General features: G+C 40.2%; 1 protein-coding gene across 1 annotated transcript in view; it reads left to right on the top strand.

The window, feature by feature from the left end:
* LOC112154145 (thyroid hormone receptor alpha) overlaps positions 1–26,822 on the top strand; it is a 165,172-nt gene extending 138,350 nt beyond the window's left edge. Inside the window, exons 6-11 of the mRNA XM_024284860.2 lie at positions 5,588–5,688; positions 7,659–7,806; positions 7,902–8,107; positions 17,420–17,566; positions 19,608–19,866; positions 23,626–26,822. Of these exons, the coding sequence (XP_024140628.1) occupies positions 5,588–5,688; positions 7,659–7,806; positions 7,902–8,107; positions 17,420–17,566; positions 19,608–19,866; positions 23,626–23,876 (1,112 nt within the window). The 3' untranslated portion in view covers positions 23,877–26,822. The remainder of the gene's footprint in view (positions 1–5,587; positions 5,689–7,658; positions 7,807–7,901; positions 8,108–17,419; positions 17,567–19,607; positions 19,867–23,625) is intronic.
* The last annotated feature ends 457 nt before the right edge of the window (positions 26,823–27,279 follow it).

Here is a 27,279-nt window from a genome sequence, read left to right as displayed (position 1 = left end):
AAAAAAAAAAAAAAAAACACTGTCCAACACCGCTATACCTTAGCCATGTTAACATATTCAAAATATCTGTAGCCCTCTAACCTAACATAAAAAAATATAGTCTGATAGAGCTAAAACCAACGTTCATGTGACTATGCTAACTCCCAACCTTGTAAGTAACATGAAAAAACACAGTTTGACAAGGCTACATGTTAGCCGTGTTAGCATATTCACAATAACGCCCAACCTTGTTTGCAACACGTAAAAATACAGACTGATACAGCTAAAACAAACATTCCTGTAACTTTGCAAACCCTCAACCTTGTAAGTAAAAAATAAATAAAGCACAGTCCGACAACGCTACATGTTAGCCGTGTTAGCGTATTCACAATAGCGTATTCACCAACCTTGTTTGCAACACATAAAAAGATACCGTTAAAACAAATGTTCCTGTGACGATGCTAACTCCCAGCCTTGCTAAAAACACAATCCGACAAAGCTGTACAGTAGCTGTGTTAGCGAATTAACACTAACACACAACTTTGTTTGCAACTCAAAAAAAAATAACAGACTGACATGTACCTCTCAAAATCACTTTAACATCAGTAAACAACCAAAATTGTTCTATATATAAGACACTCCAGATAAAAAGTTTTTTTTTTTAATTAAGGCTTTCAAGTCTGACTTATGGTGTGAAAAAATACACTAACATTTGAAAAAGAAGATCTCCCTGCTATCATAAAAAACCCAAATTTTTCTGCTTTGTCTGCATCAGATAATGTGGAAGTCACACCTGAGAGTCTGGCGCTCAGTGAGGAAAGCAAAGAAAGGATGGAGAGAGATGATGAGAGCGGTGCGCTCATAAAAGCCCAAGTTGACAGAACAAGTGAAATATAGCACTCAAAGCCGAGTCCTTCCCACTCATTTCCCCCTCCGTCGGCCTGCCTCCCCACATCACTCTGTGAATCTTTATCCTCGCTGCTATGGTCCATCTGAACTGGGAAACTATGACAATATGTCTGCCTTTAGCCCACGGCCGCCTGAGACTGGATTATTTACACTGTAATGATGTCATCCTGTTCCTGTGGGAGTGTGGACCACATTCATCAAAAACCACCAGCCTGCATCTGTTTGTCGACTCTCACTGCAAACAGTTGCAGGCGGATATAATTATTTAGAGGCGTTACTTATCCTGTACCGTCCTGGTTCACATTCAGAGGAAACAAAGTACATGTCGTTTTTTTGTTGTTTTTGAGGGGGGGCAACATCAGAAATACCTTATTGGGCTGTACCGGTTGAGGTAAGGCAGGGCTCAGTTTGGGAGGGGCAGGCTGCAGTAGTATTGATTTTGGGCTTGGCTTCCCAATGCTGCCACAGCGGAGCAGCTCAGGGACCCGTCTGCTGCAGTTTGTCCAACGCAACAGAACCAACTCTACTCTGAGAGGAGGATTTGTTGGTGTCCCTGTTTTTGATCCATGTTGTCTGTCTGGAATCTGTCTCACTGTTTAACGAAATCAGTATAGATGAGATGAAGATGAGGTTACTCTAACTTTTTCTTTTCTTTTTTCTCTGCTTTGATATCACTGACGGTAAAGTTTTGCTCATAAGTTTACATAGAATACAAATGATAACACAAAACCTTTCATGGTTAAACTCATGGTTAGTGGTTGGATTAAGCCATAGTTTTGGCTCCTTTTGCATCCATAACAGTTTGAAGTCTCTTGTGATCATTGTGGATGAGGTTCTTTATTTTCTCTAAAGCAGACCATTCTTCTTGGCAGTAAACCCCAAATTCCTTAGCATTTTTTAGCTGTCTTGCTTGAACTTCCCGCTTGAGATCTCCCCAGAGTGGCTCAATAATATTAAGAGTCTAAGACAGACACTCCAGAACCTTCATCTTATTCTGTTGTAACCAATGACAGGTGGACTTGGCCTTGTGTTTTGAATCATTGTTGAAATGCCCAAGTGTGTACCATGTGCATCCTCCAAGTTGAAGCCTAACCCATCAGCAGTCCACCTCCGTGTTTTACAGTAGGAATTGTTATTTTAATCTTAGATCTACAAATGTGGACCAAAAGTTCAATCTTGGTCTCATCACTCCAATTGACTTTGGTCCAGAAGTTTGGAGGTTTGTCTCTGTGCTGTTTGACGTATTTTAAGCAAGGTTACACTTGCGCTAAAAAGCTTTTCTTCTGGCGACTTGACCATCCAGCTCATTTTTCTTCAGGTCCCTTCTTATTGCCTTGGTGCAGTGGTAGGGCAGTTTACTCCTGATTGGAGGATTTGATTCCCACCTTGCCCGCCCATGCGTCAAAGACACTGAACCCCACCATGCCTCTGGTAGAAGGTTGGCAGTGTGTGATTGTGTTAATGGGACTGTGACTGTAAAGAACTTTGGGCCTTCAAGGAAGGTAATAGAGCGCTGTACAAGTATAGGCCTTTCACCACTTACTTTGTACAGCTGGGTTACCTTTTCCCATAGATCTTTTGACAGGTTTCCCCATGACTTAGGATCCAGAAATATCAGTGCAGCATTAAATGAGGGTCTGTTTGGAGCCCTGAACTCCAAGATCTTTTGTGTGCCCGTTGTGTGCCACAGGTGAGGACGGTTACCTTTACCAAACCCTTTGTGTGTAAATAAACTTTTGATCAGGCTAATTTTGGGAAGTTTCTGTTATTATGATTTAAAAAGGGTAAACTGATTTTTTATGGGTTTTTTTTAACAATTAAAGGCTTCACCCAACCACTAACTATGAGTGGAATTTTTTGTTTTATTATTCATATTCTATTAAAATGACCAAGATTCATTTTTTCTTCCAGGGTATGTAAACTTATAAGCACAAGTGTAAATGTTCCTGCAGGTCTTCCTGAGGACTCTGTGATCATGTAAGACACTTTTACCCCGTGCCTTCTCCTCTAAAGTCAGGGGATGTGTGGACACGCATAGATTCCTCAGTCGCTTTGTTTGTGTGTGTTTGCACCCGAACACCCACGCTGAATTTATTTGTGACTTGCAGTGGACCATCTCCTTCCCTCTCGGCTCCTCAGCAACATATACAGCACATAAAACGCCTGTGATTTCCCGTGTCTCTGCAGATGACAAGCTCAGACTCGGAGCCTCAGGACACTATAGAACAAAAACAAATGATCTCCGTTCATCAGTTTAAAAAAAAAAGACAGAATAAACTACAAACCGTATATGTAGAGTACAAGTATAAACTCTAAGAAATGCACTTAAGATTCTTTATTATTTGTGAAACTTTAATCATTTAAATGACTATAAGTTAAGAAAGGAAAACTTTCTGTTAAGCTTTCCAAACACTGATGTTGTTTGCTTCTGTTTATTGAAAAACATGTGATCAGAGAAAGTTAAATTATACTGAACCATCAGAAAATGGTAAAATCATCACTAGAAATCAAAAAGTCTCTCCTGACCGTAATTACTGTGGATACTTTTGTTTTTAACAGCAGCTCTAGTCATCCTTCTTTAAAAACAGTGGAGAAAAGAATTCAATCCTTTGATGATTTTAATTTTATTGAGGAAAATAAATATTTGAATCCCTTTTGCCAGATAGACTCTGTGGCAAAACTCTTAGAGGTCAGACGTTTCTTGTAGTTGATTAGCAGGTTTCTGCACATATCATGAGTAATTCTGGTCCACTCTTCTTTACAAATGATTGAAATCATTAAGATTTGTTCACTGTTGCTTAGCAACTCTGAGCTTCAGATCTCTCTATAGGTTTTCTAAAGCATTGAGATCCAGATATTGGCTGGACCACTCCATGATCTTGATCTGCTTCTTCAGCCATTCCTTGGTTGCCTTGGTTCGGTCATTATTCGATCTACGACCTACTTTAAACCTCCTGCCTCTAGGAGGGAAGGATGTACATGGCTCCGCCCATCTTTCTGTGGACACGATGAAGAAGCCCTGTGCCCTGCGTAGAAAATGCCTCCAAAGCATGATTCTCCCACCTCCATGCTTGTTGGTGGGGATGGTGTTCTTGCAGTCATGGGCAGCATTTCTTGTCCTCCAAACACGACAAGTTGAGTTGATGCCAAAGAGCTCCATTCTCGTCTGATCTGACCGTTGTACCTTCTCCCAATCACTCTCCAAACCAGGGTTCTCAAAATCAATTTACCTTGGGGCCACTGAAGGCAGAGTCTGGCTGAGGCTAGGCCGTATGGGATTCATTTGTGCCAAAAATATTTTTTTGCGTCCACTTTCTATAACTTTAGACTATTCTAAGTTTATTGAACATTTGTTCATGTCTATGTACTACTAAGGAATATCTTCTGCATGTCCTGTGATACGACAGGAGCTAGCGATTCTAGCATCTACTGCTAAGGACTTTTCTGATCCAACAACAATAACAAAGTTTTAAGCCTAAAGCTGAAACATCACAAAGCAAATACAAAGCTATCATAAAAGAAGCATGGACATGCAGAAGATATCGCTTAGTAGACATTGAACTTTCATATTAAGGTGGGGGCCTCAAAATATCAATATTAGAATATAATATTCTAATATTTAATTACACTGATCGTGTTAACGGTTGAAAAGTTACAGTACATCAAAGAACATGAACACTGGAGCTCCGGTGTTAAAGGGTTAACCTCCAGCTTCTTGCTGATGGTTTTGGAGTCCTACAATCTTCTCCCTTAAATCCACTGAAAGCTCTTTAGTCTTTTTCATGTCGCAGAGTTTGGAGTCAGATTTCCTTTCAGTGTTATGTATTTGAACTGCAATTGCAGTTCTTCATCACATAAGTAAAACTGCTCCTTGTGGGTCAGTCACTGCACCAGTGTTTGAATTGTACTTATTTAATGTACCTAAGCTGTAGATATCAAATATTTCTTTCCTCTTATCGCAGAATAAAGGACTGTTTGTGGAAAAGTCTTACCTCTATGCACATGAAGCATGAAAGTAGATGTGTTTGTACTGTGAGCTCCAGCTCAGCCACACCCAGCTCTCATCACCACAGGGAGATCAGCAGCAGCAGCATCCTCATGTTATTGTGTTTGTTCCTCTAAGAGACTCAGGAAGTGTGAGTGCCGATTTTCATGACTTATCAAGATGAAATTGAAAACACGTAGTTCCTTTCTGCTTGTTTACAACCCTATAAATGACTGTTTACCTTGGAGTCCATAAACTTTTGTGTTTTTAGGGTAAAAAAAAATGAAAAAACTTGTGTGTAACTGGGAATTCAGCGCTCCCAAGACTCGGGGATCTTTGAAATGATTGAAGGGAGATTTCCTCTTTGATTTCGGTTGTATGAACAAAGAATTGAAAGTGTGTGCAACAGCTGCTTCAAGATCAGCAGGAAGTCAGAAGACAAAGGAAGAGCAGAGTTTACTGATGAAAACCTGCCAAAGAGTTGGTTTGGTTACCATGGTAACTGACTCCAGGAGCAGTGGTACCGTAGCGACTGGGTCAGAGTTGAGGTGGCGTTTGTGTCTGAGACAGAAACCCCAGAGTTTCCTCAATTTTTCATTCTATAATGCGCTCAGCATGGCTTCAGCTCCTGTCTCTGACAGGTGAGCTGAGTGAAAAGAGTCGGGGGCTTTCCTGGATAAAGAATCACTAAAGTGTTATCCTTGTCTGTTTCAGGGTATATTCCCAGCTACCTCGAAAAGGATGAGCCATGTGTGGTGTGTGGCGACAAAGCCACTGGTTACCACTACCGTTGCATTACCTGTGAGGGTTGCAAGGTAAAGAAACTCACCGCATTTATAATGCACACAATATATGTTTGGAGGTCTCTGAGGTCAGCAGCTTCCCCATGCATTAAATATCTGACATAGCTGTGTTACTCTGCAGTCTGAGTGCTGTAAGATGTTTTTCTGTGTCCCTGTTAAAATGTTTGGAATGCAGCGTCGGATATGGAATGTCAAGAGTGCCACATAGAAAATAAAATTACAAAAAAAAAAAATTAGGATTAAATTTTAAAAAAAAGTAAAAGCAAAAAAACATTTAATGTTGTAAAATATGAAATATGAAACCCCCAAAAATATATCTATAAAGCAACCATCTAGAGCATTTGAAAAAAATAAGCAGGGATTATGTAGGGAAAAAGGATAAATCAAAGGGAAAATCAATAAAACAGTAAAAAAAAAGGTTATTTACATAGTGGAGTATTAGGGCCACCTCAAACAAAAAAACAAACATATATATATATATATATATATATATATATATATATATATATATATATATATATATATATATATATGAGAAGAAATTCATAACATTTTGAACAAAATACAAGAATTTCCAAAAATAAAGTGGTAAATATTTTCTTCAAAAAGTTGTTATGTTAAAAGTCTTGTGTTTTTTTTAAACATAAAATGTAACATTTATTATTATTTTTTTAATTGTTTTAACAAAGACAATTGACCATTACCTGTTTAATTTGATACAGACAATTAAAAAGAATTGAGGTGGACATGACACTGACCTAGAATCTTGCTTAATTTGCTTTACTTTATTTTTAGGTACAACTTTATTTCCATGGAATAACAATAAAAAAACATGACTTTTTCATTATAAAATTAAGAATTTTTAAATCATAAATATAGCACTTTATCTTAGTTTTACAACTTGTTTCTTCAATTTTTACAACTTTCATTTTCATAATTTACATGTTCTCAAAAAATTACGTTCATATTATTATAGTTGCCCTAATACTCCATCCAATAAAAAGAATCTTTTTGGGGTTTTTAACATGTTCTTGTAACCTTTTTCTCATAGTATGTGACCTTATATAAAAAATAAACAATTAGAACTGTGTTTCTTAGTATTTCTTAACTCAAATCAGGAGCAGATGAAAACTGGATACTCGAAAAATGACGCAGCTACTGAAATGGGCGTGCCAAAGTCTACCCTTTCCACTGCAGTTGTGAAGCATCCACTTCCAGATAAATCTATATATCTATTAGTGCCTTAATTTTACTCGTCTGAGCTGGTATCTGACTCAAATGCATTTGTGTACAGCTGGATAGCTCTGATATTGCGCACCATTTTTTTTGCTACACAATACGAGAGGCAATATTTGGGTCCTGCTTAGAATTCATGTAGTATGGGAAATATTTTTAGAATGATATATTAATTCTGTATTAGTAATGATATTCATAATTGCAGGGCTTTAACTATTACAGCTATTTTGGCAACAAAAGCTAAAAAAAATGCTGGAAAATGGTTTGAAACACTGCAAAAAGCAAAATATTTGAAAAATAAAGCCTATAAACATCTTAAAAAAGGAAAACACAAATAAAATTATAAAAAATAATTATTTTAGAACTGTAAAAAGTGTTTTCCTCTTTTGTGATTGTATGAAGTAATATAAAAATACTGCATTTTATTTAATGCTCTCACGTTGACTAATTTATTAAAGTAGTGATTAATAATTAATACAATTCTCTTAAGGTATTAGGTTTTTGTTTACTTCATTTTCTTAAAGTACGGTTTTAAGCCCAAATAATTTTTTTTACTAGATTTAATTAAGTTTTAACATTTTATATACAGTTATTTATGGTCTTTTTAGCTGCAAATCACAGCATATAATTCTTCCTCGATGTTTATTAATTAAGCCTCTGATTATATTGTTATATTAATCAAACCTCCCCCTCTGGACAACACTGCAGTCTGCATAATTTAATCTTCCATCATTCCGCGTGTTTAGGGTTTCTTTCGTAGGACCATTCAGAAGAGCCTCCACCCGTCCTACTCCTGTAAGTACGATGGCTGCTGCATCATCGACAAGATCACACGCAACCAGTGTCAGCTGTGCCGCTTCAAGAAGTGCATCGCGGTGGGGATGGCGATGGACTGTGAGTGTCTCCTCTTCACACACAAACACCTGAAAGTGTAATGAATAATCAAAAATATAACATAAATGTTTGTCTTGTTTCTCCGTGTCCCGCAGTGGTGCTGGACGACTCAAAGCGGGTGGCGAAACGCCGTCTGATAGAGGAGAACAGGGAGAAACGCAAAAAGGAGGAGATGGTGAAAACCCTCCAGAGCCGTCCAGAACCCACCGTGGACGAGTGGGACCTGATCCGCATGGTGACGGAGGCGCATCGAAACACCAACGCTCAGGGCGCGCAGTGGAAACAAAAGCGTAAATTCCTGGTATGAACACCCAGATAATTAAACCTTGAACACAGATTTAAAAAAACTCATTTTAACTTCTTTTAGAATCAGTCAGTAAGAAAACAATGCACAGATGGGGGGAAGAAAATGTTCAATTTCCTGGCTGGCAAACATCTTGCTGAACGAGCATTACTAAAGAGCGACTTTTCTCAAACATCACAGCTTGAGAAAATGTCCAATGAAAGGCTTTTACTCTGCGTTCTTTCCAGCCTATAAGCAGCTCTGCCTTTTCTCCTGCAGTCATCTCTGATCTGCAGCTTTTCTCCCTCTGCTCCTTCATGTCTGCTTTGGCTCCTTTTATAGATTGCCCATCTGCTTTCTGCAGGCGGCCGTCCTGTGTCAGCCAAGGAAAAGCCTTAGTTATGAGCTGTCACGACCGAGCTGGCAAACGAGATCTGAGTTTTTCACTAAGTTCTCACGCTGTGCAGAGACTCCTCCTGGAAAGTCCTGTCAGAGTGCCCCTGTGGGGTGTCAGGCTTCCCCCTCATGGACACCGAGCTCATGCATCGGCCCATCGGTGACACCTCCACACTGTTAACAGTTTGACAGCAGAACCTGAGCTCAGTTCTATCAAGAAACGTTATAGTTTGCTGGGTCAGTGGGAGCATTTATGATCTGCTTTTTATGAGCAAAGTGAAAGGTTGGAGGTTAAATCAATAAGATTTTTAAAGCATTTGTGGTGGTCTTTATTACGATTATGCAATTTTTAGGCAAACATTAAAAAAACTGTCCTTTTTTGAACATAGATTACTATAGAGCGAAAGTAAGAATTTGACGATCAAAGAAGAAGAAAAAAGAAACAAGGACTCATTAGAACAGGAGCTCTGCGGCTGTTACATCTGATCAACATAAAGGACAAAAACAAATGTGATTCTGACAGGCTTCACCCGCATTTACTTACTGAAGCAGGAATATCTACATTTACATGCCAAGCAAACCGGGATAAGCCTATCTGCTGGATGGAGATTGGTATAATATAAGAGCAGCAGTGACTGGGTCTTACACTCTTCAGGAAACATGTCACTACATCCTTCAGTCTTTTATGAGCGTGCACAAAATGTGAAGAGTAGCCTATGAAAATGTATGGTCTTTACATTTATAACATTAGTTATGACAGTAGGGTAGCACAGCAAAGCAAATGTGTACTGAAGCACAGTGATGGAATCTGAATGAATGCTTTTGCAACTCTTATACATTTTATACAAAACTGTGTGGTAATGCAAGGAGTAAAACACACACCGTGGTTATTTATCAGGTGTTATAAGATATCTACAACCCACCAAAAACTGCTCAAATTCAGCTATTGACTAGAAAAAAGGGACCAGCTGATCGGTTTCAGCAACTTTTTCACTAAAAAATACTCTTATGATGTTGGCAGGTTTGTTGGGGTTTGATACGTTTCCAAAATTTTCTATATCCCAAAATCAATACCCATTTTGAACTATATCTTCTTACCTTTACTTCGATAGTGTTCTCTAACTATATTTCCTTTTTCACAATCTCGCTGTTTTGCAAGTGCAATTTTGCATACTTTTTTTTTCTTTTCTACCTTGCTTTGTGTTCTGCATCCTGATTGGCCATGTTAATTAGTCTCCTCAGTCACATGTCGTCTGTACAGAATGCAATCCATCTGACAAATCTTCAATCACGATCAGATCTGTTTTCATTTAATAATACTGGACTTGTTTTTCTATGAACTTTTACAGTTAAAACAAGAGACAAAAGTGTGAAAATGTTCATGTCTGTCTGAGAAATATCTATAAAGTGTGTAGTGAAAGGTCTTACGGCAATCAAGGATTATTTTTAGATCATAACCCCGCCATAAACGAGGGAACACTTTATCATCTATCCCTCCTTTACTGGCTTTACCAAGACTACAGCATAACACATTATCCCAGTAAATGTGTTTTTCAAAGTGTAAACTCATCTCACAGGCGTGTCTCCTAAACCAGGACACAAAGAAACAAACACAGGAGGAACTAACGTCAACGCAACACATCAATGTTACACTTTCGAAGTTCGCAAAATAATTTGGTTCATGCCTGCTGCACATGAACATTCATCATGCTGCCATCACTCACACGCTCATTGGGTTTAGCCTTTGGCTGCATATAAGAACTGGACTGACTGACATCTCCCCCGGTACCCACTGGATCCAAGAAGCCAAAATCCCACAGACTTCTATGGAGAAAAAAACAGTTAATATTCAGTCGTTTTATTTGTTGGAATAGTCAGTTCTAAAATTTTTTCATATTTTTTCTATACTTAAGTTACTCAAATTCTAAATGGACCAGTCAGATGCCATGTGGTGCTGGGCTTTCTTTCAAGTGGTGGGGTGTGGCCTTCCAACAAGCTTACTCCTGATTGGCAACAGTGGACGCCATAGAAACGTTGTCTCAGAGCAACTTACTGAAAATATATGGCTCCTTAAAGCAAAAAAATGGCAAGTGAAGAGCCAGAAGTAAGCAATTTCTATGGGTGACATCGCGCTTACTTGGTCCAGTTCTCTTATACAGTCTACAATTGAGCCCACAGTAACTCATGATACTTCTGACACGTACAAAATAAAAATAATTGACATCACAATACCTTTAATTAAAAAAAAGCATTTAATCTAAAAAACATTACAGATTATCCTTTTTTTAAATTATTCTCTAGTTTATATTTGTGTATTTTTTTCTGTTGCTGTACAGAGTGGATTAACTACATTTGAGCCGCTCTGAGGGCTATCCACATCAGCTGTGCTCATTCAGGCTCCAGAACTGCTCATTAGCGCTGTAGTTTCTGTCGGTGGTTTGGATGGTCTCGTTGATACGCACTGAACTTTGGCCTGCATCGTTCAAAACCAACAACCATTTTTATTTCACACTCAAATGCAGCGAGACACGAACGCACCCCTTCTGTTGCACACTGTTCTGGCACTCACCCTGTGTGACTCCCACATCTGGAAGCAGCTTTTAACGAGAGCAGATTTAGTTCAGCTGCGCACTGCAGCTGTGTAAATGCGAACACATCTGTATGAAGGCTGGAGCGGCCGTAATTATCAGACAGCGGTTTAAATTTAGCTATTAGTCAAATAAAGATCAACCTGCCTTTGATGCAGCGGCCCGCAACATCAGGAGCCGGTGACGGATGACAGACTGTATGCGGCTGATGCAACAGCAGCCACCGAGATGTTGGATATGTAAAAATCTGCAGCCGTGGCATCCATCAATGTCAACAGTCCCATTTAAATACACACACATTTACATGTATATAAAAAAAATACAGTGAGTCTGAATACAGCTTTATCATCCTCTGAGTCAGATTTACAATTTTATTCAGCTTATTATTTAATTAAACAGCTTTTTACAACACCTCATTGAATTATTAAATCCTTATTGGATCTGTTGAATAAAGATTTATTTGAATAAAAAATAAAATAAAAACATATATGTTTTAAAAGTATGATTTAAGCAGTTAAAAAATTTACTTTAGTTAATTTAATTACTTTAAATTAAACTAAATTATGATTTTTTTTATTTTAATAACTTGTTTCGTAGCTGCATAGCTAGTTCTTGCCACAACATGGCACCACAACCCAATCAAATCTATATTTCAAGTATATACTCTCAATATCAAACTTCGAAAAATAAGTAAAAAAATTCAGAAGAAAAAATTATATATATACATACACAGTGTTCTTCCCTTATTCGCTGGGGCTAGGGATTGTAGACCTCCGCGAAAACGCAGAATCTGCGAATGCGGAGAACCTCCAGTCTCCGTCTCTCTGTGTGTCTGCGTAGCGAAAGGGCTGGCTTGCTCTTCAGCCGTCATTCCCGCAGCTCCCGCTGCACCTGCGGGAGCAAATGTTTCACACAAGCGTCTTGAGTTGTTGGAGATTTTGTGACATCACGTGACTAAAAAAAACTGCGAATATGTGAAACAGTGAATACACACACACACACACACCCCCACACACCCCCACACACACACATATATATATATATATATATATATATGTATATATATATATATATACTGTATATACATACATACAATAATATATCCATAATAATTACAAACTGTTTTTACTAAATTAAATTGACTGATCAAATCATACTGTATTTATTTTTTTAATTCTTTGAGCAGCTTAAAGGCTTTACAGTTCAAAACAAGCAGAAAAAAAATATATATTAAAATTATAAATAAATATATATATATATATATATATATATATATATATATATATATATATATATATATATATATATATATATATATATATATATACTAACATTTTAGAGGATTCCATTATTTCTAACAGATGAACATGTCTTCCACATTTAAAAATGTCTGACTCCAGACTTCCAGGTGAAGTCACAAACTACTCTTGAGAACCTGAAGCTCCACAGCAGCCCTTCAACCAACACATTTTAAATTGGACCTAAACTTATGAACCTGGCCGCGGTAACATTCACCAAATGTTTAATGTTCTCCCCGGCCAATTTACTAACTCCTCTTTGCTCAAACTTGGCAATTAGAAACAGAAACAAGTGTGATTCAGTGCGTTGGGAACATCTGGTTTTAGTTGACGGCAGCGAGTGGAAAACATCAGCTTTCTGGAGCAACGCGCCTCCACTTTGGTTCTCATGAGATCTTATCGTCTTCATCATAACGTACAGTGTGTTTGATAAATTTTAGTAGCAGGTGATGTATGTCAGGTAAAGAAAGAAAAGTCTGCAGGTCAGATGTCTGCATATCCTTCAGAATGACGTATCTTCAAAGGAGATGTCTTTGCAATAAAGGTGAGCTTGAAAGCCAGATTTTTCCTCACATCTGGATAACTGCAATTGGCTCAGATCAACTACTGACCTCATGGTGTAAGTGTTGGTCAGTATGAAAGGCTATTTAATCCTTAACTCCTTACCTAAATGAGATTTAAAAGAGACTAAAGACACGTAAATAAAGATTATTATTTGTGAAGTCTGCAGGTGGGACATTTCATGCTTTTCTATTGTAATTGTCTGAGCGTGCTCTAACTCAGGTGTCTTGTCCAACCAGTTTTTGTTCTTATTTGTGCTACAATTTTTTGTTTTTGGTAATTTTAGCACATTGCAGCCTTGTTTAGGTTTGTTTTGGTGTCATGCCTAACTTGTCAAAACCTAGAAATAACATGTGAGCCCTTCTATAGAGCTAAGAGAACTTTTACAAGCACAAATAAATATCTGCGCTCTCTGTATGTGGTCTGTGGGGGTGTCAAAGCTCATGAAAGGCGTTTGTTGAGCTGGGATTAAGTTCTTTATGAGTTTCCTTTTATTCCTAAATACAGATGAACTCTTTTCTCTTTGCTGTGTTTGTTTTAAAGGAAAAACAGCATGTGCTGGCAAATCAAAGAGCTTTGGGGTTTTATACTGCAGGCAAAGTTCAGATACTGGAGAAGTTCAGGCTGAAAGACGTAAAGAGTTCATGAGGTCTTTGACACATCAGTGCGAAAGGACATGATCACACAGCTGTTTACCATCAACACTTGGGTAGACTATAGAAACAGATATAGTTTATTTTCTTCTACAAGAACAAGATGTTGAGAAATAGGCTGTGTGGAACACTGAAGAAAAAGTTATGTTTTTAAGGTTTCGCTTTGTCATGTCATTAGTTCTTGTTTTAAGTCATCAATTTTTTGTATAGTACCCAACACTACCCATTTCTAGACGATCTGTATGAAACACGGAAGAAAAAGTGGTGTATCTTCAAGGTTTGACTTTGCCATAGATCATCAATTTTTTGTATAGTACTCAACACTACCCATTTCTAGAAAACCTACTCCACACTTGGGTAGATCGCATAGAAACAGCTATAGATAACTTTCCTCAACAAGAATAAAATGTCCGAAAATAGGCTGTGTGGAACACTAAAGAAAAAGGGGTTTATTTTGATGTTTGCCTTGTTCAGGTCATCAATTCTTGTATTGCACCTGATGAAGAAACCCTATTCGGCTAGGTAATCAGTCATGAGTAGGGACTGGTTCAGGTGTGTTCAGCCAGTAAGAACATGCCAGAGCAGGGTATATTGGAAAACATTCAGGAAGGCGGCTCTCGAGGACCAGGGTTCCCTACTCCTGGGCTAGGTCTTTGTCACAATGGGTGGATACGGACTGACTGTCATCAAAAAATAGCTAAACCTGTACAGGACACCAGGTGGTCTGCAGGAAATATCAGGGTCGTAGACCACTCAGTGAGCCTCTAGAGCAAAAATGTTTGTACACGTTTTCTCTATGGTCATGCTATGGGATAGGAGTCGTGGGGAACATAAGAGTGAGACGCAGGCACATCATCAAGATTTGTTCTTTCTTTTTCAAACCCCAAAATCCTGTGCAAGGACTGCTATGGCCTATCTATAGATATTGTCAGAGGGTGACACACGAGCACCGTGAGATAACCAGTGACAGGCTGATGTACCTGAAATGTGTGAGGGATTGACATTGTTGGCATTTTCTCTCCCTGCTGCTTTAAGGCTGAACAAACTGAGCTGCTTCCATTGAATCACTATAATGCTTCTCTTACTAATCACCAGATAAATGTGTTTAACTATACATTACAAATGAATACGGATGCAATTACTTACTTTAGTGTATTCTTAATTGGATGTGAATATACATATACTTGAAAAATTTCTTATTCTGTTTTTAACTTCAGAGTAACATAAACATTTTTCTTACTATTTTCTATTTTTCGTTTTAGTTTTTTTTTTTCATTCTTCTTGTTCAGCCTTGTTCAGCTGCTGTCTGATCTAATTCTGTGACATTTTTGATGTGGTTTTGGTCCACTCTCAAAAGTGCAGTGTGAAACCAAAACCATATGAAGGTGGAGATTTTTGCAGCGTTTGTCACTTTAATCAAACCACAAAAACATCCTGACCTCATCACAAACTTTGTTTTTTTGTTGAACTGCAGTCATTCTCCTCCTATGAAAAGTATTTCTAATAAATCTTATCATTATTGCTCATGTTTTGACATGTTGGACATATTTGCTTTTACAGTTTTAACTTAAAGCAAATCTGTTGTTTAAATTAAGAGCAGGCAAACCAAACTGTATGGACTTTGCTTTGAAACAATATTTTCCTGGAGAAGGACAGTTTTGTGGCAATTTTTCAGTTCTCTGGCTTTCCCTAATCTCATTACGATCAAGAGAGAATGATGGGAAAACAAACCGCTGAAACAATGTGAAACTGTTTGAAACTGTATTGCTGCCATCTGTATCTGTTCTGGAGGGAGCATTCAGCTTTTATAAACCTCTGCTACCCCCCCACCACCCCCTCTGTCTCTCTCTCTTGACATCCATTGCATCAACACTGAAATGAAAAATGCTTCCTGACTCCCACCAGAAAAGCCTTGCTTTGTTTTGACTCTCTCGTGGAAAGAGTTGCATCCATCAGTTATTATTCCAATTATTATAAAACTCTGTGAAGGCTCACAAAGCAGAGAAATTGTCCAACTTTTTAAATCCTTTAAGGCAGTCGGCCTCCCTTGTGTTGCGTGATGGATGACTCGGCCATTATTACTGTACTTTTATTATACTTCTTCAAGGGCTGGAGCCTATCCTGAATAAATTGTTATTGCTCTGACACAAAGTTTTGTCAGTAGAGTGTGAAACAGCACTTTTCACAGTCCTAACCTAAGGGTCACGCAACTGTACTCTATAAATCTTAGTTCTACTGATCACCTGCTCACTGACATTTTCGTCCTTCCTGGTTTGCAATTCGTAAGAACTTTGTGGAAAGGAGTAAAAAGCACAAGGAGCCAGAGTTTTTTTCTTCAAAATACCCAAATCATCACTCTTCTACCGCCATGTTTATGTAATTTGGGTTTTGCATTTTGCATACATTCTGGATTTGGCGAGACACTTCTACTGTTGTTCTGCCTCTCCAAAGCCTACTATAGTTGGATTTATTTCATGTTGAAATGTCCAAACTTCACAAAAGTCATGTTATGTTGATAAAAGGTAAAATACATTTGGGGTGCAACCCTTTAACACTCCAGTTTTAGCTCCAGTGTTGACATTATGCACAAATATGAAAAGCTGCTTTTCTCCTCTTCAGAATCAGCTGACCCAACTAAACAGTTGAAGAGTTGTAGTACGTCAAGGAGCGTGTGTTATTTAGGTGTCCCCGGCAACATCTCCTGTGTTTAAGTTTTAACTTGTGATTTATTTATCTTTTCATGGGTTAAACCCAGGTTTAAAATTGGCAAATCGTTCAAATATTTTCCACTTATCTCTGACCTGCTGTTCAGAAAAGTCTTCACAAGCCTGTTCCAATTACTGTTCACTAATAGTTGATTTTCCAAACGGATGTCTGATCTGTTTCCCTTCTGGATGAAAGCTGCAACTTCACATTTAATAATGAATCTGACTATGAGGAGTTTTGGAGTTGAACTTGGCAATTACAACATCTTGCTTCTTTTCTCCTCAGTGTCCCTGCTAAAGACTAGCTTTCTGCTTAAATCGCTATTTCCCTCTGCACTACTTTGACATGCAGCAAAGGTCATTGTTCCTTTAATACTCCAATCTCACTAACAAGCTACAATCATCACCTCTCACAGCCATACTTTAAAACCTTCACTTAATAGTTGAAGGTCAACAGCTGCACTTTGGCCTCATCCTGTCATAGACATCAGTTTTGTGAACTTGGGTTGGATTAATAAATGAATCTGCATATATGAGATGTTAAGGAACGTCTGAATAGAGTGGCTGGTTTGAGAATTTATTTTTCATTTAAATTAGTTCATTTAAATTGTTGCACTTGATTTAGGTTTTGATTTTCTGGGAATGTTTCTCTCTAGAAAATTTGCACGTTTTTGTCTCTGAACTCCAAACTGGTTTGATTCTGGTTTCTAGATTGAACTTTTGTTAAAGGAAGAGTCATTCCTCGCAAAGCGTCAACTGTTGCCAACTCATTCCAGACCACATTCCCGATGGAATTTTCCAAAGTTTCTGAAATATTTGGAGGTTCTGAACTTCCTGTGGCAGAGTCGTTCTTGTTGCTGGAGATTTAAACATGTTCAAGAAATATGAAAAACAAAAAACTGTTTTTTGTCCAAGAAACATCAGGAAATATAAACTTAGAGACTGAGAATAAATAGAGTAAAATCAGACATGTCTATACACAAGATTTAGATTACAGCACTTCTAGGAAAGACGGACCTCATGAATCAAGCTCTCTCAAACGTAAGAATGTTGTGATCTTTTCATGATATTGTTTAGATTGTCGATGTGCTCCGGTTTCCTTATTCTCTTCCTTTGTTTCGCTCCGCAGCCTGAGAAGATTGGCCAGTCTCCTGTTGCCCCCACGTCAGACGGAGACAAGGTGGATCTGGAAGCCTTCAGTGAGTTCACCAAAATCATCACCCCTGCCATCACCCGTGTCGTGGACTTTGCCAAAAAACTGCCCATGTTCTCTGAGGTGAGTGCTGCAGATTCTCACTGAGCTCATCCGGGCTGATTGAGTTTGTGGGAAACAGTTTTGGTCAATCAGAGCCTCTTTCTAAATATAAACTCAGAGAAAAAAATAAAAGTTTGAAATCCTCAAATGGTTTCACTTGTGTGTCTGGAGTTTCCCAGCTTAAAATGTTGACTATTTCTGTGTTTTCTGCAGATTCAGAAAGCTAACCCAGACGCGTCCTCAGCTGCTTTAATTGGCAGCGTATCATCATGGCTCTGCTCGTAATGAGGCTTTATGTGATTGGATAATTACGGGGAGGTTTGAGTTACAGTAGAGCGTGACAGCCGCTCTAAAAGAGCTGCACGAGCAGGAAGCTGCTCCGACATAAATCATGGAGGAGGAAAAGTTGTGACTGTAATCCATTACAGCGTTTAAGAACATGGGTCACTGCTTTATTTTTAAGATAAAGGTCGTCACGCTTTGGAAATCCAAGATTACCTTCTATGATTAATTGAAGTCACAGTTGCTGGAAAAATCTAGTGATAAAGAATTCATACAGAAATCTTTGTCCCATCAGCGACGGATGGGGATAAACAGAGACAAAGCTGCAGTCCGTAAAAGTGAAGCCGCTTCTCTCCTCGTCATTGACGCCGCAGTAAACGCATTAAAAGCCTTTACTTTAAGCTTTGCTCCCAGTCGCAGATTTACGAGACAAATCAAGACCGCGAAAACGGTTAATCTGCTCGGCTGTCAGGAGCAGCACGGTGAGAAACAACCTACATGGAGGTGGGATAATTGAGCACACTCAAGTCTGCAGCTTTGATGAAGCAAGTTTTAACAAATGTCCGCATAAATCAGGGTTTGTCTGTGTTCCTCGCTGGTAACAAATTTAATCCAAGTTCTTTATTTATGTTTCACAGCCTGATCACAGAATGGAGTCAATTTAGTTATTCCAGCAATTCTACAAACAAATAAACCTGTACAAAGAGCCTTTACTGAAAGCTGTCTTTATCAATGCAGTATCCTCTGATTTCTGTCAAGCTGAATGGGAAGAGTAAAGGTCTATTCATGTTTAAATCTGAAAGTCTCAGTCTAGTTTGGTTTCAGACACCATTATTCAATAGTTCCATCCTTTAGTTTTGGGTTATTTTTTTGCTCTGAGCTTTAGACTGTTGTCCTGTCAAAAAAACAACTTTCACTACAATCTCTAGTTGTGGATGAACGCTGTTGCATTTAACTTCACTGAGGTTATCTGTGCTTCGTAGAAATGCTTCCTTTCTGTAAAAAAATGAACTGGTTGTTGAGTTTTTGGTCACCTGCGTGACTAACGACGCCTTCTTTGGGTAAAGAATGACAATATGTTCACTCTGTTATTTAGTTTGGTTAGTTTGCATCTAGAAACTTTGTACCTAAATGTGAATCCATTGGAGAAACAGAATTCACAAAATGGCCAGGAAAGAACCAGATGGTCTTCCTGTTAGCATACAGTACTGGTCAAAAGTTTGGAGACACCTTCTCATTCAATGCATTATTTTTATATTCATGACTATTCACATTATAGATCCTCACTTGAAGCATCACAACTATGAATGAACACATATGGTGTTATGTATCAAAAAACGGGGAAAAACCTGAAATCATGTTTGATAATCTAGTGTCTTCACTAGCCCCCTTTGCTCTGATTAACTGCTTTGCACACTCTTGGCATTCTCCTGATGAGCTTCAAGAGAAAGTCATCTGAAATGGTTTTCCAACAATCTTGAAGGAGTTCCCAGATATGTTAAGCACTTGTTGGCTCCTTTGTCTTCACCCTTCAGTCCAGCTCACCCCAAAACATCTCAGTGGGGTTCATAAAGTAATAAAATACAGAGATTTGTTGTTACTGTTAGGAATAGCAAGTCACTTCTGGAGAAGTAAACGCATAATTCTGAATGTTTTAGGTTTTCAAGATAAATTTGATTATAGGAAGAATATAATGTTCTGTTACCCCAAAGAACTGCCAGACCTCCACCTTTTCAATGTGTTAGCATGGAGTGATAACAGCAGGAACCTCTCCCCCCAGCTGCCTTGTGAAGACCAGATCATCCTGTTGAAGGGCTGCTGCATGGAGATCATGTCCCTGCGAGCCGCCATGCGCTACGACCCAGACAGCGAGACGCTGACGCTGAGCGGGGAGATGGCTGTGAAGCGCGAGCAGCTGAAGAACGGCGGCCTCGGCGTGGTCTCCGACGCCATCTTTGATTTGGGCAAGAGCTTGGCGCAGTTCAACCTGGACGACACAGAGGTGGCGCTGCTGCAGGCTGTGCTTCTAATGAGCTCAGGTAGATTCAAGAGCACAACTTATACGCTCATCATTCAAACATACATTTGTAAAAACTTGAAGCTTCTCTCTGATAACGCCTTCATTGTGCATCGACTTAGTATATCATTAATGTGGAGTCCTGCTTTATGTCATTTAAATGCAAATTTTTTTATCTTCTTTCTGGAGAAATATGACTCCTCGACTGTTCATTTTCCAAACCATTAAGCACTTCTGTCTTTGCAGGCTACTGTGGATTAAAGTGTTATTATGCTGATAAAATAAGTCCACATAAAGCAAATTAGAGGCAATATTTGACTTTTAAAAAAACTTTTTTTCTGGAACTTTTCAACAAAAATGGCATTTAGGCTTTAAGAAGCAGACACACTGACAGAACGCTAAGAAATGCTTATATATTTGAAAAATTTGTCAAGAAGATCAGTTTTTTTAGCCGGTTTAATGTATCTGACTAGCTTTAGGTCAATGATGGGATGATGCTCGACCCATTTTTACTAGGGATGTAAGAAAATATTGATTCAGTAAAATATTGCGATACTTCATCTGGCGATATTTGTATCGATTTAAAATGCTGCCAAGACAATATTTAATTGTTTATAAGCAAACATAAAGTTGAGCTTCTTACTTTTGTTTATCAGTTGACCCCCCGACCACTAGTTGGCAGCACACCACGCCGAGTTTCTATGAGCAGCTCTACACACACCAAAACAAGAACAAGATCTCGCGAGAACTACTTGTATTAGTGTTTGGGCTGCATATCGCCAGTAATTTCCAGAAACAATTTGCTTCGATTTACCAGAGCCTGGATCGATTTGTTTCCAATTTTTCAATGTTCAGTTTGGCCACTAGGTGGCGATTGTGCTATAGCATTGCTTCTTAATGCAGAAGAAGAAGAAAGTATGAGCAAAAAAACAGTGTTTTATAACACAAATGGTTAATTTAAACAAATATTTCCTAAAAAGAGTTTTGAAAATTCATGTATGTGAGTTTATAAAGATATTCATTAAATCAGCAATGTATGCTTAGGTCGACCGAGCGTTAGCATTAGCAGTCCTATGGGAAATACCATTATACGTTAGCATCAAAATAGTGGGCTTTAGCATAATGTGTCATATCAATCTCTACTGTAATGGATCTATTATTGATCTACTAAGCTTAGATCGATTCAGATTAATTATTTGATTTTATCAACCTAGCCATAATTAGCGTATTATTGTGTTGTGATGTCATGATCCAGTTGTTGTTGTTGTTACATAGCTAAATGAGACATATACAATTTACTCTTAACTAAGGATGAATACTTAACTGAAAATCTGTGCCAAAATTGGTATTGGTAATTTATAATCACATGGGTTTTGGTGCTTTGTGGCTCATGTAAGAGCGAGTGAAACCCGGCCCACTGTCCAGAGTTTCAGTCAAAATGCTGATGAAATAAAGTAGGCCAAAGTTCTACTGAACTTCAGTGTATTTATATTCTGATGGAGTTTCTTCTAAATCACAATCAAATTTTGGGATATGTATCGTGACACATATACTGGAATATGTATCGTATCGCCAAACTCTTGCCAACACACACCCCTAATTTATACGCCCTGTCTCCTGTTCCAAAGAGTAACATCAGTCTTAATGACTTCCCAATGTCTTCTTCTAAACTATTTTTTCCTGCAACTCAGTGTCCTCATCCTAACTTACAACTCTGACTTCTGCCAACTGATTTTTTATATTACTGTTTGGAAATCCTCTGGACAGTGGTAAAGTCCTGGCATTTACTAATGAGGCCTTTTAAGGTCTTTAACTGTTCTCCAGTGGACGATGTTACTCTGCTTCTGTTCATGTTTCCTGCTGCAGAACCAGCTTTTTGGACCAAGATTTCCTCTGGTTTCGAAACAGAATGGGGCAATATTAAATCTTAAAAAAATACAAATATTAAACTAAATATTTGCCAGAAAGTAAAATCTAAAAGCTTGTTTATTTTAGTTCTGATCTTCAGCTGCTTAACATTAAAAGCGGTTCCTTTGCTGTGTCATAAATGTTTTATTAGGCAGTTATGTTGAATGTTGTCATGTGGATATCTGTCCTTTACAAGTAGTTGTAAATACTTGATTTATTTCGATGTGACATACAGTCATTACCTTTTTTTTAATTACGAGAATGCGTTCTAAAAATAGCCCGTGATAAGTGAAATCTGCAAAGTGGGATTATAGATAAGTCCAGTGTCATAGAATGAAAACAAAGATCTCATAGCGACCGAAGATGTGGCAAACTGAACAAATTCTCTTCAGGAAACACGGCACAAAAGAGATTGATTGACAGGATGTAGAGCACAATGAACTACTCTAGTGGTCAGCTTTGTGAATGATTGGATTCTTAAAGCTATACATACTCTGCAAGACATACAGAGAATAGAAGGTTTTTAAGCAGATTTTATTTAGAAAATTAGCTACCATCCAATCTTTTACATCAGTAATACATTCAAGAAGTTTGTCAATGGGATCTAGGTCATCTGGAGACTAAAGCCTCGTCTCACTGAGCAGTCCAAGAATTGTCCGGTATTTTGAGCATTTCCATTGTAAAATGGACCCATTAAACTGTTCCGACCAGTACCTCTTGAGGGCCCCCAATCCGTTGTAGGTCCATAGAAAAATAGAACGGGATGGTTGGGGCGGAGCCGCTGTTGCCGACATTAGAAAGCACCAATATAGCGCTAAGCTAGCGTTTCTGTTTTCCTCTTCACGGAGGTATTTTTCTTAGCCTCCTACAATCTTTTTTCAAACAACATTAAAGTCCGGTTATAGATAATGTAGAAAAGTAAAGCAAGAAAAAGATGAGCTGCGTTGTTACTAGTTGTCACACTACAGTGACGCAATGACCCGCTAGCGGTCTACGCCACACATGAGCTATGAAAACAAACCGCTCCGTGGAAGCGAGGCTTAACTTGGTGGAAACGCTCACCAGAATTAACTGGACCGTCCCGTTCCACTCCTTCCATACCGGACTGCTCAGTGGAAGCCAGGCTATAGTCACATACAGCTGAGTATCATTAGCATAGCTGTGGAAATCTATGCCGTGTCCCCTAATGACATCACCAAGTGGCAGCATATACAAGTTAAGAAGAGTGGGGCATAAAATGGATCCCTGGGGTATACCACAGATCAGTATATGCATTTATTCATTCATTCATCGTCTTATCCGATTGTCCCTTTCAGGGTCACGGGGGTGCCGGCAGGGTACACCCAGAACAGGTCCCCAGTCTGTCACTCACCCATTCACTCTCACTTTCACACCTAGGGACAATTTAGAGTCACCAATTAACCTATGAAGCATGTTTTTTGTGACGGTGGAAGTAACCCGGAGTCCCTGGAGAAAACCCACGCATGCATGGGGAGAACATGCAAACTCCACACAGGTCCCCCAGCCTGGACTTGAGGCAAGAGCGCTAACCACTGCAGCCCTCAGATCAGTGAAATGAGTTTCAGAATCAGAATCAATAAAATTAATAAATGAGTTTCTAAGTTTCTGGAGTTTCTAAATGAGTGACTGTGGAGAGATCGAGCTCACTCAAACAGTTGTCACAAGACAAAATAAATACAAGAGTTCATAAAACATCTTTTTGACAAAAAAGATATATTTATATAATAATATAATACTTTATTTTCGGCTGCAAGTGTCAGACATAATGATTTGCAGGCAAACCTTTCTGACATAAACTGAATGTTGTGCTTTAAGCTGTAAACTAAGAGCCTTTTTTCTGTTTCCCCCTCAGACCGCTCCGGCCTGACCTGTGTGGACAAAATCGAGAAGTGCCAGGAGACCTACCTGCTGGCGTTTGAGCACTACATCAACTACCGCAAGCACAACATTCCTCACTTCTGGCCGAAGCTGCTGATGAAGGTGACGGACCTGCGGATGATCGGCGCGTGCCACGCTAGCCGCTTCCTCCACATGAAGGTGGAGTGTCCCAACGAACTCTTCCCCCCGCTCTTCCTCGAGGTTTTCGAGGACCAGGAGGTGTGAAACCAAGCTGCCGCGGTGCAATGAAAAAGAGGACGGCTGCGCAAAAGCGGGAAAGGGGCTCAAGCCATCACTTGTGAGGCGGGTCAGGGACGGGGGGAGGAGTCAATAACCCGAACGGACGCACCAGCAAACGTGGGAGTGAGGCCAACAGCATTTATGTTTCGTGGACACCCTCTCCTCCTGTTTCAAGCCCTTCAGTCTGAGCATGTGAGCTGCAGCCATTTGCCAAGACATGGACACAAACTCACAAACGCAGCCGAGTCGTTCAGAGCGGCACTCGTCGTAGATCTCCGCCTCCTCCTCCTGGCAGTGGCGGTTTCAAAGCCCATGTTTTTAGTGTCAAAGCTGGTGACACCTTGCAGTATTACGTCTGGAGAAGTGTTAACGCGCGGATCCAGAACATATGGACAGCGGTGACATGTTGCTCGCAGTCATACAGGCATTCAGCATACACTGAAATTTCAGAGGACTTTTCTGAGCATTTCTCTGGCGGAGCCGCCTCTCCTCTCCGATTCCGGTGCTATATTTATAGACGTCTGCTCCAGTTTTATGAAACTGTGGTTTTAAGAACCGAGCAGACCTCGGCTCCATTACCTACCTTCATTTTTTTGTCATCGGACCGGCTCCGTGACGCGCGGTGCACGCACTCATCCACACACACATGAATGAGCAGATCTGCTTCGTCATTGCCAGTGCTGCCCGTGCCAGCAGCTTGTCGCCGTGTGAATGACAATGAAGCCGCCTCTCTCAGAGAGACTGCTACATTGAAGGAAGCGGAGAACGATGGGGGCCGCACTGCGCCGTCAGATCCAGGGGGGTTGGGAGTAAATCTTCCACCTCCTGCCTCCACAGAGGTTTGGAGCGCAGCAACCGCAACCAGCAAGACGGCAGAGCTCATGTTGCACACATCCGTCTCTCTTTGTTCGAGACACATTTACACAAAAACACACAACTTCACCTCAGAGTAACGCAAACGCCTCGTTTTACTGTATGCACTGCGCCGCAGTGTTGACTTGTGCAGCCCGCGCCTGCAGGGTTTCTCCGAGTCCGGTCTGCACAGACTGAGCTCTGCGTGGCCCCTCCAGGCTTCCGTACGCACCTGCCTTTTTGTTTTTTGGTGTTTTTTTCTGTTTTTTTTTTTTTTTTTACCATGGGCATAACTGAGAGCAGGCTAATGCAAAGAAGGCTACCATTTACCTCAAAGCGGACACACCCCAAGGCTGGGGCAGCAATACTGCCCTGTGGTGTCAGGCACTACCTCACCTCTGTGGACACGGGACAGCTGCCCACAGCGTACACACGGACACACACCAGTGGAGGTGGCACAGATGTGCGAATTTTACGTTCATAACACTCAGATGAAACCCTCAGAGTTGTCACTTGGTTCGGATGAAACACCACTGAGGGCCGACCATCCCCCAGGGAACCCACCTTATGTCTTTTCTTATATGGGACCAAGTGTCATCTTTGTTTTTTTTTGTTTTTTTTTGTGAAAAGTAACGAGAGGACTTCATCACATGTCGGTCGAAGAATGTCACAGATTATCCAAGCCCGCTCTGTTCCCTCCGATTCTGGGGCCGACTGTCACCAAACGCGCCGCCGTAGGAGCAGGAGGAGGGAGAAACCGGAACGTCATCTTCCCGGAACAACAAACCCCCAAGAGACCCATCCACAGCTCTACGCCACATCGCCCCCTCTGGAGCCCAGCTCATGCCGGATTAACCACAGAACCCACTCAGCCAGGCTGGTGGGAGTTTTTGCACTACCGCAGCAGTCCTCAGCCTCATCAAGGTCGGATCGATACTCATTAGTCGTCCCAAACGGGCTTCTCTGTGTAACAGAGGCTAACAGCTGCCACTGGTTCTGTCCAACATCACCAGCCCACAAATACTGGAGTCATTTCAACTCAAAAAACCTCATCTGGCTCTGACTCCCCCCACTCATGAGACGGGCTTTAAAAGCCCCCCCTGGAGCAGCACCACCCATTGAATGTCAAGTAGAGTGAGAATGTGACCATGCAGGAGCATCACGGCGACATGGCTGACCAACACCCCCCCACCCTCAAGAGGAAGGAACCCCTGCTCCCATGATCCCACCCCCCCACATGTGAGGGTCAGACAGAGATCCCACATTCCAGAGATGCAGCCTTGAAGCTCGTCTTTGTTGAAATGTAAAGAACAGATCGGTGGAGCTGGCTGGGCCGGGGGGGGTAATGCTGCTTTACCTGCAGAGGGAAGAAAAAATATGATCCATGAAACAAAATTAGAAGATAGGACTTCAACAAGAAAAAAAGACTCCTTGAAAAAGTGATCGGAGATCTGTGTTTTTTCCATTCTCGTCATTGTTTTCTTTCATTTCTGTTTGTATTTTGAGGCTTTAACTGCTCTGTGTCATGAGAGAAGAATAGTCACTTTGACCATGTGTGCAGTGTAACATAGAGAGCTTCTTTTCCACATCTATCGTTTGTGTCCGTACGCCAACCGATGTGTCTGTCTGTCCACCTGTCCGTCCCTTTTTATCCGGAGGAACTTACAACCAACGAAAAAGAAATTTCTTTTATATGTAATATTCCTTTTTTTTATGAAACACAGTTTTGGGAAAAGAAAAAAAAAAGCTGTAAATAGAATCCAACCTTAAAAAGAAACTGTCATACCTCACACAACTCAAAGGAACTTGGGAGGAGAGTTTTTGCAGGCACATGTGGCGAAAAAGATTTTTTTTTTAAAAAGGCGTCGGTAGGAGCTACTAAAGGACTCTTCCCTCCAGCTCTGGGGCCCGGTTATTGTTTCAGATGGAGGAACGCGCCGGAAGGTGAAACCTTGAAGGCGGCGAGCTGAAAAAAGAAAACGAGGGACTCTGCAGAGTGTTTTAATGGAACTGAATGTAGCTGACAGATTGAGGAGGGGAGGGGCGGATATGGGGGGGGGCAGGACCTGACCCCACAACCTGAATCCACACACCAGCAGAGCAGATCGCGAGAAAAACCATGTATTCGTCTGCAAGGTGCAGCTTTGTGCGTTTTCTGTGTTTGTGTTTCATCCATTTTGTTCGATGTAAAAAAGAAAAGTCATCCCACTCAAGTGTGTAACGCTCGTCACATTTCCACGTGCGCCCCCCCCTCACGTGTGCATGCAGGTGTTTGGAAAGTGTTCATCACGTGAACCCGTGCGAGAGATAACCCCACACCATGATCCTACCGCCGCCACACCAGAGTCAGCTCATCCAAAGGATTGACGTGGACAGTGGGGGGGGGCCCCAAACTTCAGAACGAATCTGCCCCATTTGTCCAAAATTCACCCCCCCCAGAGTGAAGCCCCTCCCCCCTCTAGACCTCGACTCATCCACGCCCAGATCGGCGTTTTAAAGCCCGACCCATCGCAGAACCTGCTTTTGATATTGACGT

This window comes from Oryzias melastigma, linkage group LG19 (assembly GCF_002922805.2).
Source record: "Oryzias melastigma strain HK-1 linkage group LG19, ASM292280v2, whole genome shotgun sequence".
Lineage (NCBI taxonomy): Eukaryota > Metazoa > Chordata > Actinopteri > Beloniformes > Adrianichthyidae > Oryzias > Oryzias melastigma.
Note: the sequence above shows the minus strand (reverse complement) of the source record. Positions and strands in the feature narration are given on the sequence as shown.